The sequence below is a fragment of the Enhydra lutris genome, unplaced genomic scaffold (assembly GCF_002288905.1).
Source record: "Enhydra lutris kenyoni isolate GAN:26980312 unplaced genomic scaffold, ASM228890v2 scaffoldscaffold5, whole genome shotgun sequence".
Classification (NCBI taxonomy): domain Eukaryota; kingdom Metazoa; phylum Chordata; class Mammalia; order Carnivora; family Mustelidae; genus Enhydra; species Enhydra lutris.
The window spans coordinates 6,109,064-6,134,714 of NW_019154089.1; the positions used below are offsets into that span (position 1 = coordinate 6,109,064).

At 39.9% G+C, this 25,651-nt stretch overlaps 1 protein-coding gene across 1 annotated transcript; it reads left to right on the plus strand.

The window, feature by feature from the left end:
* Positions 1 to 1,559: 1,559 nt before the first annotated feature.
* Positions 1,560 to 25,547, plus strand: LOC111141024 (protein phosphatase 2 catalytic subunit alpha). Its single transcript, XM_022493349.1, has 7 exons — positions 1,560 to 1,944; positions 17,083 to 17,292; positions 20,129 to 20,302; positions 20,824 to 20,913; positions 21,845 to 22,006; positions 23,085 to 23,203; positions 23,961 to 25,547. The coding sequence occupies exons 1-7, from the start codon at positions 1,843 to 1,845 to the stop codon at positions 24,031 to 24,033; spliced, it is 930 nt and encodes a 309-aa protein (XP_022349057.1). The 5' UTR covers positions 1,560 to 1,842; the 3' UTR covers positions 24,034 to 25,547.
* The last annotated feature ends 104 nt before the right edge of the window (positions 25,548 to 25,651 follow it).

Below are 25,651 nucleotides of genomic sequence, written 5' to 3' on the forward strand. Positions count from 1 at the left end.
GGCTGATCCAGGCCTCCAGAGCTTTCTTCAGCCTTTTGGTTGGGATGATGCCGTCAGAGATGTAGAGTGAGCAGTTGGGTTCAGCAGAGTCAACTGCTATTGGGGGTAGGAAGTCTAGAAGACCAGTGACCAGGGTCAGCTCTTGCCTTGCGCTTTAAGGTTAAATGTCCTTTGGAAAGTTACATTTGCCAGGTCCTGTGGACATCATCTTTTCTATCTGTTCCTCGACTATTGGGAGAATACAAGCTTCCACCAGCGCAGGATATCTTCTTATCTGTCTGGATAACCCTTCTCTCTCCCAAGCGTGGGAATGCAGGACATAACTGGAGCTTTACGGAGCCAAACATTTCTGTGAATGCAGGGACATGGGGATGTGAAAACATTTCAGAAACCCCAAAGAGATTCATAGCCAGACCGAGATCCGATCCTAAGGTATCTGAGCTTTCTTTCTTTCTTTTTTTTTTTTTTTTTAAGAAACTCATGGATGAGTTCTTTTTTTTTTTAAGATTTATTTATTTATTTGACAGAGATCACAAGTAGGCAGAGAGGCAGGCAGAGAGAGGAAGGAAAGCAGGCTCCTGCCGAGCAGAGAGCCCGATGTGGGGCTCGATCCCAGGATCCTGCGATCATGACCTGAGCTGAAGGCAGAGGCTTTAACCCACTGAGCCACCCAGGCACCCCTCTGAGCTTTCTTTAAAGCGCGTGTTGTAGCCGCTTCTAACACCGCCGGGTCGCCGCCCCTCTATAAAGTAGGCCAGAGAGGGTAGGGGTTGAGGAGGGTGTTGTCTCCTCCTCATTCCCACAAGAAGCCCGAGGGATAGGAAGGCGCACACCTGGGTCGGGAGGCAACAACGGGCGAGGCTGCGTGGGGTTTGTGGAAGCCAGGCGCGCGGTCGGAGGCTCAGGGAAAAGCCCAAGCCTCGGCCGCAGGCATCGCGCCCCACAGTCCACCTTAGGCCCGAGGACAGGTGTGTGCGGGGGGAGGGGGGTAGTCAGGTGCACCGCGCGGCACTCCCAGAGCAGACACACCCTCCTCCGCCCACGAGTGACCTAATTACAAGGTGCCTGCCGCGCCCAGAGGCGGAGGTGGCCACCCCAGCCGGGCTACCACTAGGCGCCCGTTCCTGCCCTCAAAGATTTGGGTATCCCATGCAACTCCAGCGCACCACGGGGTCACAACTCTAGTTTCTGTGACCTGGATGCAAACGCGGGGTGAAGCGCAGAGCCGGCTCACCTTACAGAAAAAGTCTCCGGCAACTAGGTTCTCCCCCAACACCCTCCGACCCCGGAGCGGTGTCTGCGCCACGCCGAAGGCCGCGCCGCGCAGTACGCTATGCTCCGGAATTACCCCGGTTCTGCGCTGTAAGAACCGCGCTCGCCCTGCCTGGGTCTTCCCTTTCTCTCTCGATCCCGCCCTTCTGGGCGACCACGCCCTACCAGCGAAGGTGCCTCAGTTACTAGCCGTCTACGTCGCGCCTGCGCCTTGGCCCCTGGTTCCCGCCCCACCAAGCCGCTCTGGCGGCGGACCGGGGTTGGCTCTGCAGTTGCGCAGCTCTAGTCCCGGCTCTTCCACCCCGCCGCCTCCTGACGCCGGGCGTGATGTCACCACGCCGGCGGCCGCCATTACAGAGAGCCGAGCTCCGGGGCTAGATCGAGCGGAGGAGGGCAGCGGCCGGTGGCCGGGTGCTGCAGGGAGAGTCCGCGGGTTTGCGCTAGCGCCGAGCAGCCGCCAGCAGCCACACAGGTACCCCGGGAGCCGGCGGCGGCGTGTGCGTGTGGCCCGTGTGCGGGCGGCAGCGCGGGAGGAGCGCGGAGCGGCAGCCGGTTCGGGCGGGTGGCATCATGGACGAGAAGGTGTTCACCAAGGAGCTAGACCAGTGGATCGAGCAGCTGAACGAGTGCAAGCAGCTGTCCGAGTCCCAGGTCAAGAGCCTCTGCGAGAAGGTGAGTTTCTCTCCGGCTGCGGGAGGCGGCGCGGGCCGAGCCCCTCGGGAAGGAGGCGGCGGTGGGGAGGGTGCAACATGGCGGAGGCAGCCGGCCCGGGTCCCCCCCCCTCCCCCGCCGGCCTTCCCAGACCGGCGCCCGGCGCGGCTCGGCGGCGGCTCCCGGGCGACCCGGCGCCCCCTGCCTCCAGCGCAGGGATTGGTTGTCGCCGCCACCGCCGCCTAAAATGGCGCCGTTCACCCTACTCCGGGGCTTCCGAGCCTCTCCGCCTTGGTGCGGGGCGAGGTGGCTGGGGGCGCGGAGACGCTGTGTGTTCGGGTCGGGGTCGGTTTTGAGGTGCAGGTAAGAGGACGTGGGTTCTGCGGCCTGGGATGCGGGTGTAGGACTCTACTGTGAGGCGGATAAGAGGCTTTTTACTTGTGCTCAGGCCTCATTCTTGGTTCCAGTGCTGTCCAGAGGATTGCCCAAAGGCAAGCTCGTAGGCCGGACCCCAAGACTTGTCTAAAGGTCCCACACACGCATCCCAGGACCTTTAGTCCTGCTGTCCCTGGTGGTTTTGTTAAATTCACTGAGCAGTCCTTTCCAGAGACTGACTTAAAAATGTGTGTTAAAAGAATTTAAAAATACTTCTCTAACCTAGTTTCTACGAAGGTCATGGTGGTAGGTGCAGGGAGGAGTTACAACTTAGGTTTCAGAGTTGGAAGAAGTGGAGAATTTGGTGAGTCATACCACATAAGGAGCTTTGGGATTGGAAATCAAGTGTTGGTTTAATCTATGAATTCTATGCTGACTCAAACTGGGTACTGTGAAACCCTTCTGTGAGCTGAGCGTACTTGGCATTTTGCCATCTATTTTTAAAAAGGAACAACGTAAACTGCGAGCAGCAGATTTTGTACACTGGCTCTTTGGTGGGAAAGTTACTTGTTTGTATTTTTGAGGCTGTTAAGTATGGATAGTAATAATAGCTGTTGATTGAGCTTTTAATAAGTCCATTTTAAATTACCTGATTACGTTTTGTTTTTACCTAGGGGTTGGGGAAACAGGTAGCCTATTTAGTTATTGGCTATATTTTTGAAGTTTTATGACTCAGTTTTCTAATATATAGAAAATGCTTATCTCCACTACAGATAGTTTAACTTCTCTTGTCAAAAATAACTTGGTAGTATTTCATTTTAGTGCAGAATTGCGGAATACCATATTTGCATTTTGTGTCAGTGAAGAGCGTTATTAGAGAGCAATTATGCTGACTCGTTTGAGGTTTGATGGGAGAATTAGGTTCATGAGTTTGATGTATATACTCCTAATGCAGGCTTTTTCAGAAACTGTGGTGTGAATAATTGCAATTTATTTATTTTTATTTTTATTTATTTGAGAGAGAGCATGAGCGAGGAGAAGGTCAGAGAGAGAAGCAGACTCCCCGCGGAGCCGGGAGCCCTATGCGGGACTCCAGGATCATGACCTGAGCCAAAGGCAGTCGTCCAACCAACTGAGCCACCCAGGCGTCCCAATAATTGCAATTTAAATGAGTCAAATTCAGATTTATTTATCGTTAGCCTGAACAACTCCTACTAGTTGATGAGGTGCAAATTACCTATTGGAGCTGAATTTTAATGTTAGCAGTGTCTTCTGTTCCTTCTTTACCCTCATCAGATAAGGATGGTGTTCGTATGAAGGGTTTAGAAAGAGGCTTTTAAAACTTACTTAACGTATACTGTCAAGTCTTAATTTCTAGGTGCTGTAAGTGATGATTTTATGACTTTTAAGGATCAGTACTATATAGACTTTGAGTCAGCGTTTGGTGAGGTGACTAGTCATTTGTGTAGAAAACATTGGAAGCGAGGTAATGGTGTAATTGGAAAACCACTGGACTTCCAAGTTAAACCTGGGCACTAGTCCTCTTTCTGTTGCAGAACAGTTGTGACTGACCTTGGGACAATCACCTAGTCCACATTTTGCTACTGAAACTAAGAGTGAAAATAGATGTTCCGGGCTCCCTTCTAATCTGAGATTATATAATCCAGTGTAAATTAGTATGTTGTGTTTAAATATTGAACACCTGCTTACTATTCACAATTGCTTACTTTTATGAGAGAAATGAAAAGCAATGAAGTATAATCACATTCAGTCTCAAGGAGCCTGAATCTGGTTGGAAGTAGGTAAGTAGTAGATGAACAAGAGAAGCAGAGGGTTTGTGTTAGAAACTGCAGGAGTTAATAGTGGGTGCTTTAGTTTGGGTGTGTGAAGATTTATGCATGTGCTAAATGTGATTGCTTTCCCCATCTTTGTAAAACTAAGATACAGTGAGATTTACCAATGTATACTTATATCTCCATTGCTTTCTACTATGTCCAGATTTCTGTTCTTAGAGCCCAAAAGGTGGAAATAATATTTGAAGTTAGGTTCCCAAGAAATGGGTTCTTTGAGGGGAAATATTATGTAGTCTTCATACTCTTTTTAACTTGTAAGTTTTTGAAATGCGGAGTATATTAACTTCACAAACTAAGTTTTAAGGCAGCTTTTTAGGTATGTGAAATGAGTTAGGATGCATGACTCGAAATGATTTTTTGTACTAGGAAACTACAGCAAAAATTCTCTTTTCACTCTTAATTGAACAGCCAATAGCACATCTAGTGAAAACTATGTATTTTGAAAATCTTGAGGGAACTATTTTTCATTCATATAATAGATTATCCTTTTAAAGAAAAAATACTTGTTGGAGATAGGTACTTGGTAGTAGTTGATCATTTCTTTAATTTTAAGAAGGAAAAGTAACACAAAAGCCTTCCTTTTATCTACCTGAAGGTGGTAGGTGATCTGAATGAAATATTTAAATGGTAAAGATAGAAGTATACCATGAGAGGTCATGGTGACTAAAAAATTCAGAGACCATTATTATGGTCTCCCATTAGTAGTTAATAGTGGTAGGTGTTCAAAATGCAGAGAATCTAGGTCTGTGTTTATAGACAAAAGTAAATACGGTTTTTTTGCAGTTGACTAGTTAAGCATTTTTTCCCTTCACAGTGTGATTAAGATTTATATCAAAGCCAAGATGATTGTATGTGGAGTATACTTTGTCATTTTGAGGATCATAATTTTAGTTCATTGTTGAAAATTTGTGGTGAGTGCATACAGTTTCGTTTCAGGTACAGTTCTATAGTCAGTAAGATTACTACATTTGTATAATTGGAAGGTATGTTTCCACTTAGAGATTGGAAGAAGTAAATAGTATCAACTACAGTAAATGGTCTTTTATTACGTGACTTCATCAGTGGTTTAATTTAGGTAAGATTTTTGGCTTTGTCCTTTCAGGTCTTTCCAAACTTGTGGAGAATGTTGTTTGATAGCCAGTTTTTTTTTTTTTTTTTTTTTTCCCCTTTCCCCAAAGGAGTTCTTTACCTAGGTATGTTCTTTTCCATTGCTCTGCAAACACTATAAATAAAATGCAGTCACTAAGGCCTCACATTTGTTACATGAGTATGGTAAAAAGCAAACCCTCCTTCTCACTGGATGAACTACAAAATGCTTGACCAAGGTTAAATTTTTGTATTAAGTGGTTAATAAATTTTTGTGAGTCTATATGTGTGTTTAATTTAACCGATTGTTTGGAGGCACCTGGGTGGTGTAGTTGGTTAAGCTTTGGACTCTTGTTTTTGGCTCAGGTCTTGATCTCAGGGTTGTGAGATTGAGCCCCATGTTGAGCTCAACCTGGAGTCTGCTTGAGATTCTTTCTCCCTCTGGCTCTCCTGCTCATGCAGGGAGCACTCCCTTCCCCCATCCCCCTGCTCACCCTCCCTTTCTCCCTCACTGTCTCTTTCCCTCTGGAATGGATAGATAAATCTTAAAAAACAAAAAAACATTTAAAAGGTTGTTTGGCTCATTTCAGTAAAAGTAATTTGAATATTGAGAACAAAGGGAAAGCATGATGCAGAACGATGTTTGTATCATATTTTCACATACACAGTTCTCTTAAGTTTATGAGACAGTAATCGTCCTCAGTGATAGATCGAAACCAGAGGCTCAGAAAGGTAAAGTGAGGGTGCCTGGGTGGCTCAGTGGGTTCAGCCTCTGCCTTCGGCTCAGGTCATGATCTCAGGGTCCTGGGATTGAGCTCCAGACTCTCTGCTCAATGGGGAGCCTGCTTCCTCCTCCCCCCTCTGCCTGTCTCTCTGCCTGCTTGTGATCTCTCTGTCAAATAAATAAAATCTTTAAAAAAAAAAAAAAAAGGTAAAGTGACTTGACTTCAGGGGCTAAAGTGAGATGTGCAGGCTTACAGATTCTCCACCCAGTGTTCTAATGTTGCTCCACAGCTCCCCTCTTTTCTTAGGTGGTGTTAATGAAAAATGGAGGTGAATTGGAGTCAAACTGAATTGTGGAATCAACAGCTCTGTAAAATAAAGCATTTTGTTCATTGCTTGAAAGCTTCCTCTTTATGTCACACTGTGTTGTCTCACTTTGTCTTGGAGGAGGAAACAGTTAATTTTTCAATTTTGAATGTGGCTGGCTGCATTTGCCCCTCAAATAACATTAGTGAGAAGAAAATGCCAGTTCATTTTGTGTGTATCCTTAGTGTAAATCATGGTCTAGAAACAGAACTTTATACCTGGAAAGCAAATCTAACATTAATATTGTTCAGTACAGTTTGTAAAATGCCTTTTTATCATGGCTTCCACAGTCAGACCTACCTGTATGTGTCTGTGTGTGTTTCATGATCTCCTGGTCATGAAGCAGTAATGCACTTGGTTTTGGGTTGACTTAATGAGGAAGCATCGAAAGGGTGAACAGCCCTACTATTTGGAAACACAGGTCCCCCGACTCTCCTTTTCTTTTCTCTGTCAAAGTCAGGAGTTCTGCCTACAAATACTGGCAGGTGAAACTCATGCTACAGAAAGCATGAGAGGCACTGGTGGAGTTTGTGGGTAACATTTGTATCACCTGTCAGGTGTCTCTGCCCCACCCCTCTTTAATGGCCGACGATATTGCTGGTATTATAAAAGTTATTTGTCAGTTACCTGTGAAGTATTCTTTGTTTAGGTTGGAGGAGGTTGAGCTAGGAAAACCTGGAGATACTAGGTTTATGTTGAGGTAAGGGTAGGGAGGGTCTTTTTTTTTTTTAATTATTTTTATTAATATATAATACATTATTTGCCCCAGGGGTACGGGTCTATGAATCATCAGGCTTACACATTTCACAGAGGGAGGGTCTTTTTTGAAGGTGCTCGGAAGAGAGGGAAAGTTTGGTATGGCAGAGAACCCCCCCCCTTTTTTTTTTTTTTTACTTTTTTGACCCCTCTCTCATTTCCCTTTTTTTTCTCATTACCTTCCTTGTCTGAAAAAACCTTCAAGCTGTATTTTCCCACACAAGTGAGATAGGAATTGGACTAGAACTATGAAGGGAAAAGATTTTGTTTTTTTTGCTTTTTTAAATAGCGTTTCTTTCAGCTTCTGCAGAAGTGGTAGAAGCAGCTGAAATAGGGGTCTGGCTGCCAGTAAATGGCTGGGGATGGATTCTGAAAAAATTGTAAAGCGCAATCTGGGATTAACTGCTTAATTTCTTAACAGTACAGAGTTACTGTTACTTACTTAAATATCGGTAGTGTGGTTTGGGATGGATGAACAAGGCAGTGACCAGAGTTGTGTATATCTGAATCTGTGTATTTTATAAACTGTATGTGACCAGTTGGCCAGTTACTGTGGTACTCCATGCCCTCACCTCTGCTTCAGTCATTTAGTTACTACTACAGATAGGAGTATGGATGTTGAGGGGGCTGCAAGAAGATTGTAAACCTTTTTCCATACTGCTCCTGGGAGACAGAGTTCATTTACCTAGCTAGAATTATATACAAAGTGTAGTTCACAAAGACTATGGAGTGTCAGTGGTGCTATTAACTATGTGACAGTGTATATTTAGTTCTGGAATTTATTCAGTCAAAATTTATTAAGCTATTATGTGAATTACTCATTTTCACTGTTAGTTTTGTCTAAATAGCATTATTTTAGGGATTTGTTAATTTGTTGCACTAATAATAGGGTTTCACATTCATTAGTCGAGTTAAACTTGAAGTAACTCTTTAGAGGGGAAAGGTTTTAAAATATTTGTGCTAATGGTGATCAAGTGCATGTCATTAGTCTGCCACCCATTGTTTGTAAACTGGCAGTAGTGCCCACTACCTTTTTCTGTTGGGTATATATGATTTAGTGAAAAGGCTTTAGTAAAATTTCAGTGATGAAAGGAACCTTAAAGACCATAGGCCAAGTCACTTGGTATAGATGAGGGAGGAAACTGAAACATCCAGAGTGGTCAAATATCATTCATGATGGATTGTTGTGGTGAGAATTTTTAAACTACATATATACCAACATTTCTCTGTTATATATAAATTTTTTCCTCTATGCAGGAATGGGAATTTTTAATTCCTACACATGTGCATTTGACGCATGTGTAAGTGGAAGAATATGAACTTAAATATTTTAATTTTTTTTAAGTTTTTGTTTATTTGTCAGAGAGAGCGTGTGAGCGCACAAAAGCAGGGGGACCAGCAAGGAGAGGGAGAAGAATGCTCCCCACTGAGCAGGGAGCCTGATGTGGGACTCCATCCCAGGACCCTGGGATCATGACCTGAGCCAAAGGCAGATGTTTAACTGAATGAGCCACCCACTTATCTCTTAAGTATTTTCCTTTAATACAATTTTAGAATTATCCACATCCCTGACCTTTTTCTTTTGGTTTGATCCTAACCTTAAAACCAATTAGTAACTACTAGTTGGTATAACATTATATGGAGGATTATAGTACTTTTATAGTATAATCACACAGATAATATACATACAGTGTAATCATACGGAAGACCAAAATATTTCATAAAACGTTAGAGGCATCTGTTTGGTGTAATTAATAAAAAACACCTAATATGAAGAAAGGTTTGATAGTTGAAGATGATTAACTCGAGATTTATTTGCTTCCAGGGCTAGTAGTATGTCTATATTATGTATCACACCAAAGTAAAAATCTAGCTGTATACACTAGTTTGTCATGAACCTTAATTTATTTGCAGAATTAATGAAAATCAAGAAAACCTACCTGTTATTTTTCATAAAAGCATTATGAAGCAAATTCTCTTATGGTATTGAAAAAATTTATTATTGCTTGCAAATTTGCCGTTTTAAAATTTTTTATTTATTTACTTCAGAGAGAGAGAGAGAGCTCGAGAAGAAAATCTCAAGTAGACTCCCTGCTGAGCCTGATGCTGGGCCAGATCCCACCACACTTGAGATCATGACCTGAGCCAAAAGCAAGAGTGGATACTTAAATGAGTGAGCCACCCAGGGACCCCATGAATTTGCTTTTTAAAATAGTTTCCAGGGCGCCTGGGTGGCTCAGTGGGTTAAAGCCTCTGCCTTCGGCTCAGGTCATGATCCCAGAGTCCTGGGATCAAGCCCCACATCGGGCTCTCTGCTTGGGAGGGAGCCTGCTTCCTCCTCCCTGCCTCTCTGCCTACTTGTGACCTCTGTTTGTCAAATAAATAAACAAAAATTAAAAAATAAATAAATAGTTTCCAAATGTTTGTAATTGTGAAACTAAAAAATAAAATTCAATAATTAATCATTATATTTTTTAAGGTTTGCTTCCCTTACATCTTTATGGCTATATTGGCAGAAGATATGCTCAACTGTGATTAAAGTGTGAAATGTTTAGGGGCGCCTGAGTGGCTCAGTGGGTTAAAGCCTCTGCCTTCCACTCAGGTCATGGTCCCAGGGTCTTGGGATGGAGCCCCGCATCGAGCCCCGAATCGGGCTCTCTGCTTGGCAGGGAGCCTGCTTCCTCCTCTCTCTCTGCCTGCCTCTCTGCCTACTTGTGATCTCTGTCTGTCAAATAAATAAATAAAATCTTAAAAAAAAAAAAAAAACTTTTAAAAAAGTGTGAAATGTTTAATTTAGTAAAATAGAGTTCCAGTGAACATTTGAATTAATAATCAGATTTTTAATAGAAAAATATATAAAAGAGCATCAGTTAGCTCTCTGTTGATAGATACTCAAAGAATTTGTGTGGACAATCTGTGTAGGAGGAAGAATAACTGATAGTAAATAAACAGAATAGAAAATTTGAACTCCAAAATAAAAAGTACCAGTTAAATCAGAGGGCAACATTTTATATTTGAAATAGATGTGAATGAGTGCATTCTAACATTTATTATTGCGTATGTACGTTGGGAATAATTGAACTTTATGGACTATGTAATCAAAAAACGTTAGCGTTATTTTGCTCTTTATTCCCACAGTTGAAAATCTGAAAGGAAGTTAAATAAACAGTACATATATTAATCTTGGAGGATATTATGCGGCATTTTAAAATGATCGCTATAATGCTATAGGACATTGGCTTCATGTATATGAACTTTAAAGATTTTACTTATTTGAGAGAGAAAGCATGCAGTAAATGAGTGGGGGGGAGGGGCAGTGTTAGAGGAAGCAGCAGAAACAGACTCCCCTCAGAGCAGAGAGCCCAACTTGATCCCAGTTTGAGCCCAAAGCAGGCACTTAATCTATTGTGCCACCTAGGCGTCCCCATGAGTATAAACTTTAGGACAGAAATTGAGATATTTACCAATTTTAAGCAAGAGGTCTGTATGTGGGTAAAAGCTGGAAGGGAATACAAAGAAATGAGAGTAGTTTTTGTTGTGGTGGTAGATTTAAGACAGCCATAATCTGGAGCAGCTGGGTGGCTCAGTGGGTTAAAGCCTCTGCCTTCAGCTCGGGTCATGATCTCAGGGTCCTGGGATCGAGCCCTGCATGGGGCTCTCTGCTTGGAAGCAGGTTCCCTGCTTCCTCCTCTCTGCTTCTCTGCCTACTTGTGATCTCTGTCTGTCAAATAAATAAATAAAAATCTTTTTTAAAAAAGACAGCCATAATCTACCAACATTTTGGGTACCTGGGTGGCTCAGTCGATTAAGCGGCTGCCTTTGGCCCAGGTCATGATCCCAGTGTGGGATCTAGTCCCACATTGGGCTCCCTTCTAGGCAGAGAACCTGCTTTTCTCTCTCCCTCTGCCTGCTGCTCTACCTACTTGTGCTCACTCTCTGTCAAATAAATAAGATCTTAAAAAAAAAAAATCTATCAACATTTTAATGTTCTCCATTGTTTTCATACAAAGAACTTGTACATAATTGTAATCATTTTGCATTTTAAAATGCTTGGTTTAGTAATAAAAATGCATGAAGATATTGTATGACTTCAATATAAAAATGCATAAATATCTTTTTCTACGGTACACGTAAGGAGAAATTATATTGCTATCGTGTGCCCTTAGGAAGTTAATATATAAATGGTTTGTGAATCTGTTGTAGGTTCCTCACTTTTCCTCTTCTACTTGTCTTCCTTGAAACATCTTGACTTGGATGATTTTAGGAATCTAACTTAAATTTGCTTTTTTGAAATTTCATTTTATTATGGTGGTTAGGAATTGCCCATACCCAGGAAACCTGATGGTAAGTTGAAAATTTTAGGATTTCTGAATCTGAACTCAGAAGGCAGGACATTAATAATAAATTCTAAAGGTTTCTTTTCTTCAAGTGAATCTCCAAATTGTTTGAATTTTAGGACTGTAGAAAAATAACTTTTAGTTAAACTCTTATTATTGGACTAGCTTATTCCAGTTTCAACCTTGTTCTGTGAAGTTTTATATTACATCTATTAGATCTTTTTTCCTTGAATTCACTGATTTCAGTTCATGCCATTTGAATTTCAGTAGGGTTCCTACTGAAGAATCAATGAAGAAAGAAAAAAATCAATTATGGTGCTGATCACACTGTTTTTAATTATTTTTTTTCCCAAATGTTCATTAGCGGAGACTTTTTGAAACTCTCAAAAAATGTTTTAGGGGAAGCAAAAGTTTCGGATGTGTATCTTTTGCTTTTGCTTCTTTGCATAATTCAGGTGACACGAAGCTTTAAATTGGAGGAGTCAGAATACCGGAAAGTGAAAAGGTAGTTATTAAAAGTATGAACCTCTCTAAGGTTAATTAAGTTGCTTTGGTGAAAATCTCATTCTGCCATTTACCTTGAATATTAAGCTGGATAGTTGAAGTTGTATATCTACCTTAGAAACTGATAGTTGGCGAAGGCCTGCAGGTTCTAAAGGTCACTCATTAGATGGATTCTTGCCCTTTTGGCTAAGGTAAACGTAAAGATGACTCATTAGAGGTCCCATTAGGTGACCCTAGGGGGGTTTCGTTAGGTGCTTCTGAGACTTGAAAGGGGCCTGACTCCTGTGATAGCACAGCTTCTCAGACATTTCTTTTTCTGTAATTTTTCTTGACTGTAAAATAATTTTTTTAAAGATTTTATTTATTTATTTGACCGAGAGAGATCACAAGTAGGCAGAGAGGCAGGCAGAAAGAGCGGGGGGAAGCAGGCTCCCCGCCAAGCAGAGAGTCTGGTATGGGACTCGATCCCAGGACCCTGAGGTCATGACCTGAGCCAAAGGCAGAGGCTTAACTCACTGAGCCACCCAGGCGCCCCTGTGAAATAATCTTCATTGAGGACATCTGCAACCATTATTGTTCTGGAATAGTGTATTTTGGTGTAGTAATCCTCTGAAAGCTGAGTTGAGACAAAAAAAATAGTATACTTAAATTCTATGTAAACGAGCTTTTGTTGTTAAAATATACTTAGTAATTGACTTGATGGCATTTGATGCATAATACTGTTTTCTCTAGAATATTATAATTGTTCTGGTCTGAAATTTGGTAGGAAGAGAAGAAAGAGTTTGGGCTTTCCCAGACACAGAAGTTATTTTAGTTTATAAATACAGTGTCTTCCTTTTTGGAGGACAATTTTGTAATGTCAACATAAAAAGAAGCTAACTGTTAGATCTGCTAATGGGTCCTCTTCATGGTATCTTCTTTCAGGAAATGTCTGTATACCAGGGAGCAAATACTAGGATATACATTGCAGCATTTTTACCTTTTCATCCTTCCCCTCCCCTTATTATAATCTCAAGGACTACGCTACCTCCAGCACAAGAAATTAATCAGGTCTATATGTGTGCATTATGATCTCCAGTATGGACTGTTGGAGAGAAACAGGCTGCTGAATAATACAGTTCCTAGTTTAAAAGTGCAAAAGAAAACAATTATGTTCTTGTAGGCATATAATACATATGTAAAACTTGTAGTAAACAGGGTTTCAAAAGGATGTACATCAGAATAGTCTTGGTGGTTACTTTGCCCAAGAGGAATGGGATTGTGGAGAATGGTCAAAAGGGACATTTGGTTTTATCTGCTGCTAATTTTTTTTTTTTTCCAAAGGATGTGTCACTATAACTTGCACAGTTTTAAAAGTAAAATTAAAGATCAGAGTGCCTAGCTAGCTCGGTCAGTGGAGCATCTGATTTTTAATCTCAGCTCAAGTCTTGATCTCAGGATTGTACGTACAAGCCCCGTGTTGGGCTCCACACTGGGAGTGGAGCCTACTTAAGAAATAGAATAGAATAGAAGTAAAGGTACAGTGTTTGTCATTAGGATATGTCGAAATTGAAATAGAAGGAACAACTAGCATTTAGGTTTAATTGTCCTTTTATGATTTGAATAGATATTTTGAGTAGATAGTAATAAGAAACTTTGGGCAGTTGTGAATGGCAACTTTTTATCATTTATATAGAGAATAGTCTTGCAGGTAAGCAGGTGTCAAGAGATGTATTTTAGAATTTAACTTCTCATAGAATTGCAAGATTTATGTGGTTGTGACCATCTGTTTTCTTATGTCATTGCTCTTTTAAAACTTCTGAATAACATACAAATTTCTTTAAAGTGGGACCTATCATGGTATTCATGGCTATTTTCATTACTGTGTGCCAGGTGCTAAAAACACTGGACATGGTATTAATGCCAAACAGTCTTATGGAATATGCCTAGAGAAATTCTGCTTTTTTAGTAATAATAAATCATGGGAAATAGGAATTACACTAGCAAGATGGATTATATATATTTCTTAAGATAAATCACTTTTGAGGCATAGCAGAAATTTTTTCTAAACTTAGAACAAAATAATGACTAATTTTTGGATGTCAGTGATTGGTCAGGGTCTTGAAATAGGCTCCCTAAATATTTCTGAGACTTGAAAATAATGGTTGTTAGAGGGACCTGGGTGGCTCAGTCATTTGGGCGTCTGCCTTCAGCTTAGGTGGTGGTCTTGGGGTTTTGGGATGGAGCCCATAGTGGGCTCCCTGCTTAGCAGGGAGTCTTCTCCCTTACCCTCTGCAAACCCTCCCGCCCCCAGTCGTGCTTACTTGTGCTCTCTAAGATAAGTAAAATCTTAACACACACACACACACACACACACATAGTTGTTAAACTTCACTGCACCTAAGAAAGCACTGGTGTGGAATAAGGAGGGAAGACTAAAAAACATTATTGATGCTTGGATTCCACTACCAAAGATTCTGGCTTGAGAGAGGAGTAGCCTTAGCATCTATATTTATATATCTATATCTATATCTATATCTATATATATGTCTATATCTATATTTTTTTAAGAGCTTCACAGATGATTTTTAATATATGGCTAAGGTTGCATACCACTGCCTTAAAACCAGTCCTTATGGGGCGCCTGGGTGGCTCAGTAGGTTAAGCCTCTGCTTTCAGCTCAGGTCATGATCTCAGGGTCCCGGGATCCAGTCTGCATCAGGCTCTCTGCTCAGCGGGGAGCCTGCTTCCCCTTCTCTCTGCCTGCTGCTCTGCCTGCTTGTGATCTCTCTCTCTATCAAATAAATAAAGTCTTTAAAAAAAAAACAGTCCTTGTTACCTTTGGTTGTGGCCTAAAATCTAGTGAGCGTGGCTCATTAGCAACAATTTGCTGTAGCAGTTTCACCTTCATGTTCTAGTGTGTTTCCTTCCCCTGATGCAGTCTCTCACTGTACATTCTAGAACACCATTTCATAATGCTAGCTGCACGTAGAAGAAAATGCTCGATAAATGTAGAGTGTATGAAGTAAATACTTTTAAGTAATTTTCAGAACAAATTTCTTTCACCTTGTTGGCTTATCTGAAATCTTGACTCTTCCTGAGGAAGTCCTATACTTTCTCTAATAGCCCTCCTAGGTAGATGGACGCTGCCTTCCTCTAGGATAAAATTCCCTGTTTTTTGGGCTTCTTTTATCTACCTAGATATCCAGGCACCTTTCCTTATTACTGTTACCTGTTACTTCTTCATTCTCCAGAGAACTTGGTACCAGATTCCAGGCCTATACTTTGATGTTGTCCTGAGAGACATCCATGGCTTTCCCTGAAGATGATTTAACCAATACCATCATATAAATAAGTTCTAGATTCATTCAGCAAACAGATATTAAACGCCTTTTATATCTAACACATTGCCCTACTGAGGTGTTGTGTATGCGGTGGTGAATTAAAGGAACCTGGTGAACAGTTTTTTAGCTCTTAACTTGGACATTTAGGTGGAAAATAGGAGACAGGAAGAATGGAAGCAGGGAGTTCAGTATGGAGACTGGCATAGTAATACAGGTGAGGTAGTGGTGGCTTGGACCAGGGTAGTAGCAAAAAAGATAAAAACAGAATGATTTGAGATATGTTTTGGAGGGAGACTAGGCAAGATTTGTTGGTGGATTGGTCACTGAATACTAGTGGCCTTTAAGCTCTACTCTGTCTCAAATATCCACATGTATAGCCCTACCTCTGAAATCTTAAATTCACTCATCAAGTTTTCCATTAGGGGATCTTTCTTCTAATAGTGCTTTGATTAGACTTGTTCTTCAGTCCGTGTCCATGCCCTGTTCTCCTCCTCATTTCCTCCCTGGGGTGACCAGCTATCATTGGTTTATTTGAGCGCAACTGAGATATTTCTTAGGATGCCAGACTTTGAGCACTAAAACCAGGAGAGCTGGTTCACCCTGAACCTACCCCAGTAGACCCTTTTCTCTACTCTTACGTGGTATGCTTCAGCCATGTAGACCTTTTCTTCTTCCTGAGAATTTATACACATGATCACACTTTGCCTATGTTGCACCTCCTCCCATTTCCTACTGGCATTCCCTTCCTGTAATCGACTCCCACCCATTCTTTGACCTGAGGCAGTTTTCCTAGCTGTCCCAGTTTGTGATCCTGGAACACTCTGCTTACTCTAGCATGTCTTAGCACTTGACCTGATCATTTTATTGTCTGCTGCTGGTGCTGCACTGTGCTTTTATGGGCTGTCTTGTTCGTTGTGATATCTTATTTAAATGGGTTTCCACCACTTACTTAGTTCCTTTTATCACTTAACGTAGCCTGTACTTTGTTGCTTGGTTTCTTGTTTGTGGTCCCCTGTCCCCAGTGACCCATCTTGTATGCTCTGGTCCCCCAGTGGCTAGCACAAGGCCTGGAACATTGTTATCCCTCAGATGATGAGCAAGTGAAAGGTGTTCTCCAGTGTACTTTGGTTTTGGGGGTAAGGTAAATGATCAGTAAATGCATGCTGAATGACTGATAGGCTTTTGATTGAGTGAAATGTTATGCTGCCCTTAAAAAGTAATGTTTGAATTTGTGATTATATGAGGGAATGCATATGCTACCAAACAACTTTATAAAAACCATGTATATCGAGTAGTTACAGTTGTGAAACAAAAAGTTTGTATTTTTAGCATTAAAAGTATAAAAATACAGGTGAAATTTTTATGTGTTGTTCTCCCCTACCCCTCTCCCCCCGCCCCCGCAAAAAAAACAGTTAAGCAGAAATTAGAAACCTTTCTTCGTATCTTGGAATACTGGAGTGCCGGCATATTATAAGTAGAGGTTTAAAGCTAAGGAACTAGGTATCTGAATGTCTTGTACCATTTTCATTATTCTTATATGGCTGCTCATAATGAACTATTTAGCATTTAGTTAGATGGTAACTGATAGGCCTAAAAACTGATAGTGATTAGAGGAATGGAACTATACATCTTGACACATGTTTTTTCTAAGTATCAAGAGTGATATAACCAGTAGATGGAATCTGCCCATATCTTGCTCTCTTTAATGGAACTATCGATGCCTACAATTTCATCTTACACTAAGTCTGCTCTTCAATCTATGTTATGTTTAAGTAAACATCTTTTTTAATGTTGCTTAATGCCAAATGTATTGGTTTATTTTATCTCCATCTGTAGGCTAAAGAAATCCTGACAAAAGAATCCAATGTGCAGGAGGTTCGATGTCCAGTCACCGTCTGTGGAGATGTACATGGGCAATTTCATGATCTCATGGAACTGTTTAGAATTGGTGGCAAATCACCAGATACAAACTACTTGTTTATGGGAGATTATGTTGACAGAGGATATTATTCAGTTGAAACAGTTACTCTGCTTGTAGCTCTTAAGGTAATTTCAATTTTGTTTGGGGTCATTTTGTACTGGGTTTTCTTTTTTTTTTTTTTTCCCCCCTCCCAGTTTTGATGTCCCTCCCCCCCCGCCCCCCCGGGTTATTTGTGATTTTTCTCTGAATGTTACGTTTTAGAATAAAATTCCATATTTAGGAATGCAGTATTCAGGTTTGGGACTTAAAAATCATACGCCTGTCTTCATTCTGAATGAAAGTTAAAAGGTTATTCTTATTCAAGTTACTTGAGAAATGTTAGAAGGCTGGTCCAATAAAAATGTTTCTTCATTTAATCAGGGGATGGGGAGGTTGTATAATTACCTTTCTAGGTGCTTTTGAAATAAAAGATACTAAATGTCAGGATGTTTACATCTTAGGTCACAGTAATCCTATAATTAGATTTTTACTGAAGAAGAAATTCAAGAAGAAAGAAGAAAAGAGCTTTATTTGTGTGAAAATATTAATTTCAGCATTATGTTTAATACTAGAAAAAGAATTGATCTAAATATCCAACAAAAGTGAATATCTAAATTATGATTTCTTTCTGGAATAGTTGGTAGCCATTAAAACTTGACAGCCTAGAACAATAGGAATGATAATTAAAGCAAGTTGCTTTATACCAATCATAGCTGTAGGGATTGTACGAAGATCTGAAAATGAGACACAGTAGTGCTCACTAGTTTTTAGAATGGCAGGCTTCTGCGTTTCCTTGGAAAGAAAGTGATTTTACCTTTGGGGGAGATTTTATTAAAGAATGTTCACAATGATAAATGGGCTGCCAGAAACCTCTAATACTGCAGAAGTGGTAAGATGTGGTTTTGGCAAGAGCTGAATTTTAGGTAATATGTAATGTATATGTTCATGAAGCTACTAATCTGAATCGTGTAACATGCTACAAAACATTTTTGGAGGCAGTTCTAAGTTCTGCATCTGCAAACGAAGCAGTTGGATTAAATGATGGAAAGTTTCTCTAGATATTATGAAAACAACCTTGCAAGCTAATTTGTACTTAAAGTCCAGGATGAATCCCAATGATTAGCAGAAGAATGAATATGCTGCTTTAAGAATTTATATTTAAAAGTTACGGGGCTGAATTGAGCTGCATATACCTCCCCGTATTCATATGTTGAAGTCTTAACCCACAGTACCTCTAGAATGTGGCTGTATTTGGTGATAGGACCTTTAACAGGTAATTGAGGTAAAATGAAGTAATACGGGTGAGCCCTAATTCCATATGACTGGTGTCCCTATAAGAAGACATTAGGACGCAGGTACAGAGGGAAGATGATAAGAAACATGGAGAAGATGACCTGTTAGCCAAGGAGACAAGCCTTCAGAAGAAACTAACCCTGCTCACACTTTGATCTGGACTTCCAGGCTCAAGAACTGTGAGGAAATTAATTTTTGTTGTTTGAACTGCCCATTTGTTCTACTTTATCTGCGGCAGCCCTTACACACTAATAGGGGGGAGTTGGGGGAAGGAAACTTCAGTAAGTAGTGCTAGGACGGTTGGATATCTGTATACAAAAAAATGGACTTAGATACCTCATACCATACAAATGGATCAAAATCAGAGGCCTAAATGTAAAAGCTAAAGCTATGAAACTTACAGAATAAAGCATAGGAGAAAATATTTGTAACTCTGGGTTAGGCAGTGATTTCTAAGATATGATATGAAAAGCACAATCCATTAAGGAGATTGTTATATTGGACTTCATCAAAATTAAGACTTTTTGTTTCTCAAAGTATATCACTAAGAAAAAAGTACTTGTGTTCATATAATAAAAACCTATTTATAACTCAGTAAGAAGACATTAAAAATGGACAAAATACTTGAAGAGGTATTTCATCCAAGAAGATACATGAATAGTCAATAAGCACATGAAAAGATGGTCAAAATCATTAATTATCATGGAAATGAAAATTAAAGTCACCCATTAGAAAGACTATCATTAGTAAGGCTGATAATACCAAGTGTTAGTTTGTGGAGAGATTAAAACATTATACCCATATTTATACCCCGCAGTTATTGGACTAGGAATATACCCAAGGGAAGTGAAAGTGTATTGTTTGTATGTACAGAAACTTATAGGCAAGATGACCATAGCAAAATATTCATAATACTCAAAACCTGTAAGCCATTCAAATGTTCGTCCTGCTGGTGAATAAAGAAAAAAAATGTGGTATAGCCATTCAACAGGATACTGTGCAGCAATAAAAAGGAACAATAGCAAGGATCCACTGATACATATTCAGATGAGCCCCAGAAATATTCTGCTAAGTGAATAAAGCCAGACACACGAAAAACTGTATCTTGTGCTAATCCATTTATATGAAATTTTACAAAAAGATCTCAAAAGAGGAAATCACGAGGCACGCATCACACAAATATAGAGTTTCTATGATGAGTGTTTAAGGAAATATGGAAAAGACAAATAAATGGTTGCTGGGAATAGGAGTTGGGACAGCCCCCACAGGGGATAGTTTTGGGCTGATGGAAAGGTTCTAAAGTAATTATGATGGTTATTGCATACCTAGACATTTACTCAAAGTCATCTAACTGTAGAAAAAATTTCATGGAGTTCTGTGGCTGATGATTATGCTTAGTGTAAAGTTGGTAGTAGCAGGAGTTTGATTGTAGTTGAGATGGGGTTTGCCAGTTCTCCATGGACAGATGTCTGTAGATGTGGGGTTTCATGTCAGTGTTTGGGGGCATGGGATTTCCCCCACCACCACCAAAATTGGAACTCTGGCTTTTCCTGTAGGAAGTTTGCTGAATTGTCATTTAGTCTTTGAAGGAGCCACGTATTCATATTGTTTTCTATTTTGTTGTTTCAGGTTCGTTACCGTGAGCGCATCACCATTCTTCGAGGAAATCATGAGAGCAGACAGATCACACAAGTATATGGTTTCTATGATGAGTGTTTAAGGAAATACGGAAATGCAAATGTTTGGAAATATTTTACAGATCTTTTTGACTATCTTCCTCTCACTGCCTTGGTGGATGGGCAGGTATGTAGGCCTTCCTAAAACTTATATTGCTGGTTATTTTCATGAATCTGCTCTCCTAATGTTTAGGTGCCACTCATTTTTCCACCCACACTTCTCTTCTAGACTTCTAAAGTGCCGCCTTTGTATTAAGCACTGAACTGTATGTCGGGACAACAGGGATGGAAGATGTAGCCCATCCATCCTCTCAGGTTGTTTCTGGATGAGTCTTAGAGATGTAATTAGCTATTTACTAGTCCACGTAGAAGAGTGTACAGAAGACATGGCAAGAAAATTCTGTGAGAAAGATGATAGTTTATGCTGAGGTTAAGATGAGAGAAATGTCATCTGGGAGAAAGGGAGTGTATTCACTAGGTTAGAGTTGGTTGGAAGAAAGACAGCCCCTGCCGAGACAAGCCTGGTTCTGGTAGAATACAGAAACACAAGTCACACCAAGTGATGTGGGCTGCTGCTTGCAGCTCAGTCCAGAATGTTTAAAGTTTCTTCTATGTGAGGTTAACATTATAATAAACCACTCTTTCCAGATATTCTGTCTACATGGTGGCCTCTCACCATCCATAGATACACTGGATCACATCAGAGCACTTGATCGCCTACAAGAAGTTCCTCATGAGGTATTGACTTTTTTTTTTTTTTAATGAGGTATTGTCTTTTATTTGGTAATGAAATCTTTTCAGAAAACCTTTTAGAGGAAAAAATTTTATTGTAACTTTTTTTTTTTTTTAAAGATTTATTTATTCACTTGACAGAGATCACAAGTAGACAGAGAGGCAGGCAGGGGGTGGGGGGAAGCAGGCTCCCCACTGAGCAGAGAGCCCAATGCGGGGCTCAATCCCAGGACCCTGGGATCATGACCTGAGCTGAAAGCAAAGTCTTCAACCCACTGAGCCACCCAGGCGCCCCCATAACTTACTTTCTTATATGTGTTCTCTCCTTTAATGCTCAAAAATGACCCCATGTGGTATGAACACTCTTATCAACAACCTCTTTCTTTAGAAGCTGGTATTAAGAAACTTGTCAAGATCATAACACCTTTGGGACTGGGCCTAGAATCTCTGTTGTTGTCTTCAGAGCCTCTGCCTTAAGTACTTGTCTGTATTGTCTGACAATGAATTTTGCATACTATAGGACTTACTGCTCTTGGGGCTAATTGATCTAGGATATATCTTCTTTTTTTTTTTTTTTTTTTTTTAAGATTTTATTTATTTTACAGAGAGGGAGAGCAGGAGCAGAGTGAGGGGCAGAGGAAGAGATAGACTTCCCGCTGAGTTGGGAGCCCGACATGGGGCTTGATCCCAGGATCCCAGGATCATGACTTGAGCCAAAGTCAGCCACTCAACTGACTGAGCCACCCAGGCGCCCCGATATGCCTTTAAAAACATTTGGAAATAGTTTATTTATTTGACGAGATACTTGACTTTAAAGCAAACCTTAAACTTTGTTTAGCAAATACCATTCAAAGTGTGACTTCATAGGGTGCTCCCTCTGATGAAATACTCAAATCATTTTTGTAAGAGGCACTTTAAAACTTAACTTGCTTTTTAGGGTCCAATGTGTGACTTGCTGTGGTCAGATCCAGATGATCGTGGTGGTTGGGGTATATCTCCTCGAGGAGCTGGTTACACCTTTGGGCAAGACATTTCTGAAACATTTAATCATGCCAATGGCCTCACATTGGTATCCAGAGCTCACCAGCTAGTGATGGAGGTATGTTCTTATCTCTGAAATCTGATTTGCTTTTTAAGTAAATGTAATGAAGGAAGATACTAGGAAGTGTATTTCTGGTGGGGGGTGCTAATTAATGATATTAATGAGGATTAATTTATCCCTTCCAGTGAATTTCCTGTTGTAGCCTGAGCCTTTACAGTAGGTGCACATTAGAATTAAAATCTCAAGCTTTTGATCATAATGAGTTTCATAGTTGATGTGTTTTTCAGAGAATTCTTAATGACTGGGTAGTGCTTTGGATTTAAGCCTGGGAGAATAAGGTTCAGGGAACAGGGGAGAGGCATTGTAACATTTTTTATCTCAGTTTTGTTTATTTCATGTGTTTAACATGTGTATGTATGGAAGAGAGATTGAGATGAAATACCAGAATGTTTCAGTGGTCCTTTGAATGGTAGGATTATAGGTAATTTTAAAGAAGAAACTGAAAGGGAAATGAGATGTTGATCAGCATACTTGAAAAATTAGGGTCCTACGTAGATTAATACTAATAACAATTGTGATTATTATAAAAAGTATGACTTTGTTAAAGATAGGAAACAGTATTTGTGTACAGTACTTAAAAAGTAACTCGTGTATTCACATGGACTTAGAATGAGGCTGGAGATCTAGAGGCCTATTTTCTTGGTACCGAGGCAGTGATTGACTTGGGGACCTTCACCTCTGACTGAGAGAATTAATGTGGTTTTGGTCTTGAGGAGTATTTTATCTGCGTCTGCAAGGAATGCCTGTATACTCATTCTTGGATTATATTCAGGGCCACTGCAGTGGGAAGCTGATGAGATACTGCTATTCACAGAAGGCCAGATGTAGAAGAAGCACTTTATTCTTTGGTGATTGGTGTTTTTTAGTGTCTTTTCTATTTATAATAAGCTAGTTTTGTAATTCAGGAAAAATTCATGTATTTTTTTTAAGTTGTACAGAGTAGAAAATTATTAAAATATCCAGAAACAAAACATTAATAGCTTTTAAGCCTTTGGAAGGGGCTTTTTTTGTGTCACATTTAGTTGTGTAAATAAGGGAGTAAAACAGGTTTTTATCTCTTTTCTTTTCCTTGTAGGGATATAACTGGTGCCATGACCGAAATGTAGTAACGATTTTCAGTGCTCCAAACTATTGTTATCGTTGTGGTAATCAAGCTGCAATCATGGAACTTGATGATACTCTAAAATACTCTTTGTAAGTATTTACACCTAAGTAGTTGGCTGCTGTTGCAGTTGAATCACACTGTATAGCTGGAATGGGAAGTTTAAGAGTTGAAGGGCTCATGCTATATCCAGATTCCAGTTTGATTTTTATGTTTCCATGTTGTTGTTTTTAGATTTTATTAGCATGAGTGTGGGGAGGGCAGAGGAAGAGGGAGAGAATCTCAGGCAGACTCCATGCTGAGCACAGAGCCCAGTGTGGGGTTCAGTTTCATGACCCTGAGATCATGATCTAAGCTGAAACCAAGAGTCGACGCTTAACTCACTGAGCCACCCGGGTGCCCCTGTGTTTCCTTTTGAACAGACTTAGGATATGTTGAAATTCATCAATAAAAACTTGTTCTATATAGGCCCTCTGTGAATTATTAGGATTTTATCTTCTAAACACATGTTTTTATTGTGGGGTTAATAAAATATATCCTGGGGTTGAGAATACAAGTACATTAGGCTCTTTAAATTTTATTTATTTGGTAGAACGCTTCTTTCAAATAATCTTAGAAGGAGTCCTGATGTATAAAATTTCTGTCTTAAAAAATTATCTGAAGTTTGCCTTGGCTCTGAGGAGGCACGCAGCTAGAAGACTGGATGATTAGGCTACAAATAGGATTCTGTTCCATTAAAGGGAAGCTGAAATTGTATAGGCAAAATTGTAAAGTTTGAAAGAACAATGTTCTTGGTTGTCAGTACACTGATACATGGAGTATAAACAAAAAATATGTTTTGTGTTTCAGCTTGCAATTCGACCCAGCACCTCGCAGAGGCGAGCCACATGTTACTCGTCGTACCCCAGACTACTTCCTGTAATGAAATTTTAAACTTGTACAGTATTGCCATGAACCATAAATTGACCTAATGGAAATGGGAAGAGCAACAGTAACTCCAAAGTGTCAGAGAATAGTTAACATTCAAAAAAAAAACTTGTTTTCACACGGACCAAAAGATGTGCCATATAAAAATACAAAGCCTCTTGTCATCAACAGCCGTGACCACTTTAGAATGAACCAGTTCATTGCATGCTGAAGCGACATTGTTGGTCAAGAAACCAGTTTCTGGCATAGCGCTATTTGTAGTTACTTTTGCTTTCTCTGAGAGACTGCAGATAATAAGATGTAAACATTAACACCTCGTGAATACAATTTAACTTCCATTTAGCTATAGCTTTACTCAGCATGACTGTAGATAAGGATAGCAGCAAACAATCATTGGAGCTTAATGAACATTTTTAAAAATAAGTACCAAGGCCTCCCCTCTACTCGTGAGTTTTGAAATCGTTTTGTTTATTTTCAGGGATACCGTTTAATTTAATTGTATGATTTGTCTGCACTCAGTTTATTTCCCTTCTCAAATCTCAGCCTCATGTTGTTCTTTGTTATTGTCAGAACCTGGTGAGTTGTTTTGAACAGAACTGTTTTTTCCCCCTCCTATAAGACGATGTTACTGCACAAGAGCACTGCAGTGTTTTTCATAATAAACTTGTGAACTAAGAACTGAGAAAGTCAAATTTTAATTGTATTAATGGGCAAGACTGGTGCTGTTTATTTAAAAGATACATCAATTGATAAATTTTAGAATTTATAGAATTCTAGGTAAAGAAAAATAAAATCAAGGTCACTATATAATCTCTCTGGCAACTCCTTGACATTCTTCAGAAGATTTTCAAGACTTATTTGTAATCCAGATAGTACAATTTGTCAGAGAGCCAGCGTGCTCTTTGTGGGGTTCTTCCTGCATATTACCTTGTCTGCAAGAAAGGAAATCTGCAACTTCAGTAAGACTGGACTATAAAACCATAGAACTTGAGATTTAAGTGTTTTGGTTTTTCTTTTAATAAAACATCATGTTTTCAGGTAGAGCTTGAAAAACTAATGTGTCTACTTCTCAGTCAGTGCAGTTTCTGGTTATAAATACCATATTGCTATGTATGTTAGATGGACTCAAAAAAAATGATGGACAGATTTTGTATATTGCTTGTCATGTTATCTTAGAGTTAACTTTGTCTCCGATAAAAAAACTGTTAAAGTATTGTCCTGTATTAAGCTCTTTAAGTGCTACTAGTTAAACCAAATAGAAAACTATTGCTAGATCATGGTTTGGTGTAATACGCATTCACCCAAGGACAAAAATGGCATTTGAAATGAAGTGGCAGTGCTAAGCACTTACTGAGTTTCCTCCCACCCTTTTCTCTGAATAGGATTAGAAAGTTAAAACAGTTCTTCTGTGGAAACTAATATTTGGTAATCTCCAGCTATCAGGGTAAACTTCAGGGCACTTAATCATTACTTGTGTGAATGTAGTAATAAAAGATCCTTTGCTTTGTATTGTGTTGAATTTGGAACTAATAAGGAAGTTTTTTCATATCTAAGATGCTTTAGGAAAATAACTCACGTACACACACTCTTATGTTTTTTTTAAAAAAAAAAAA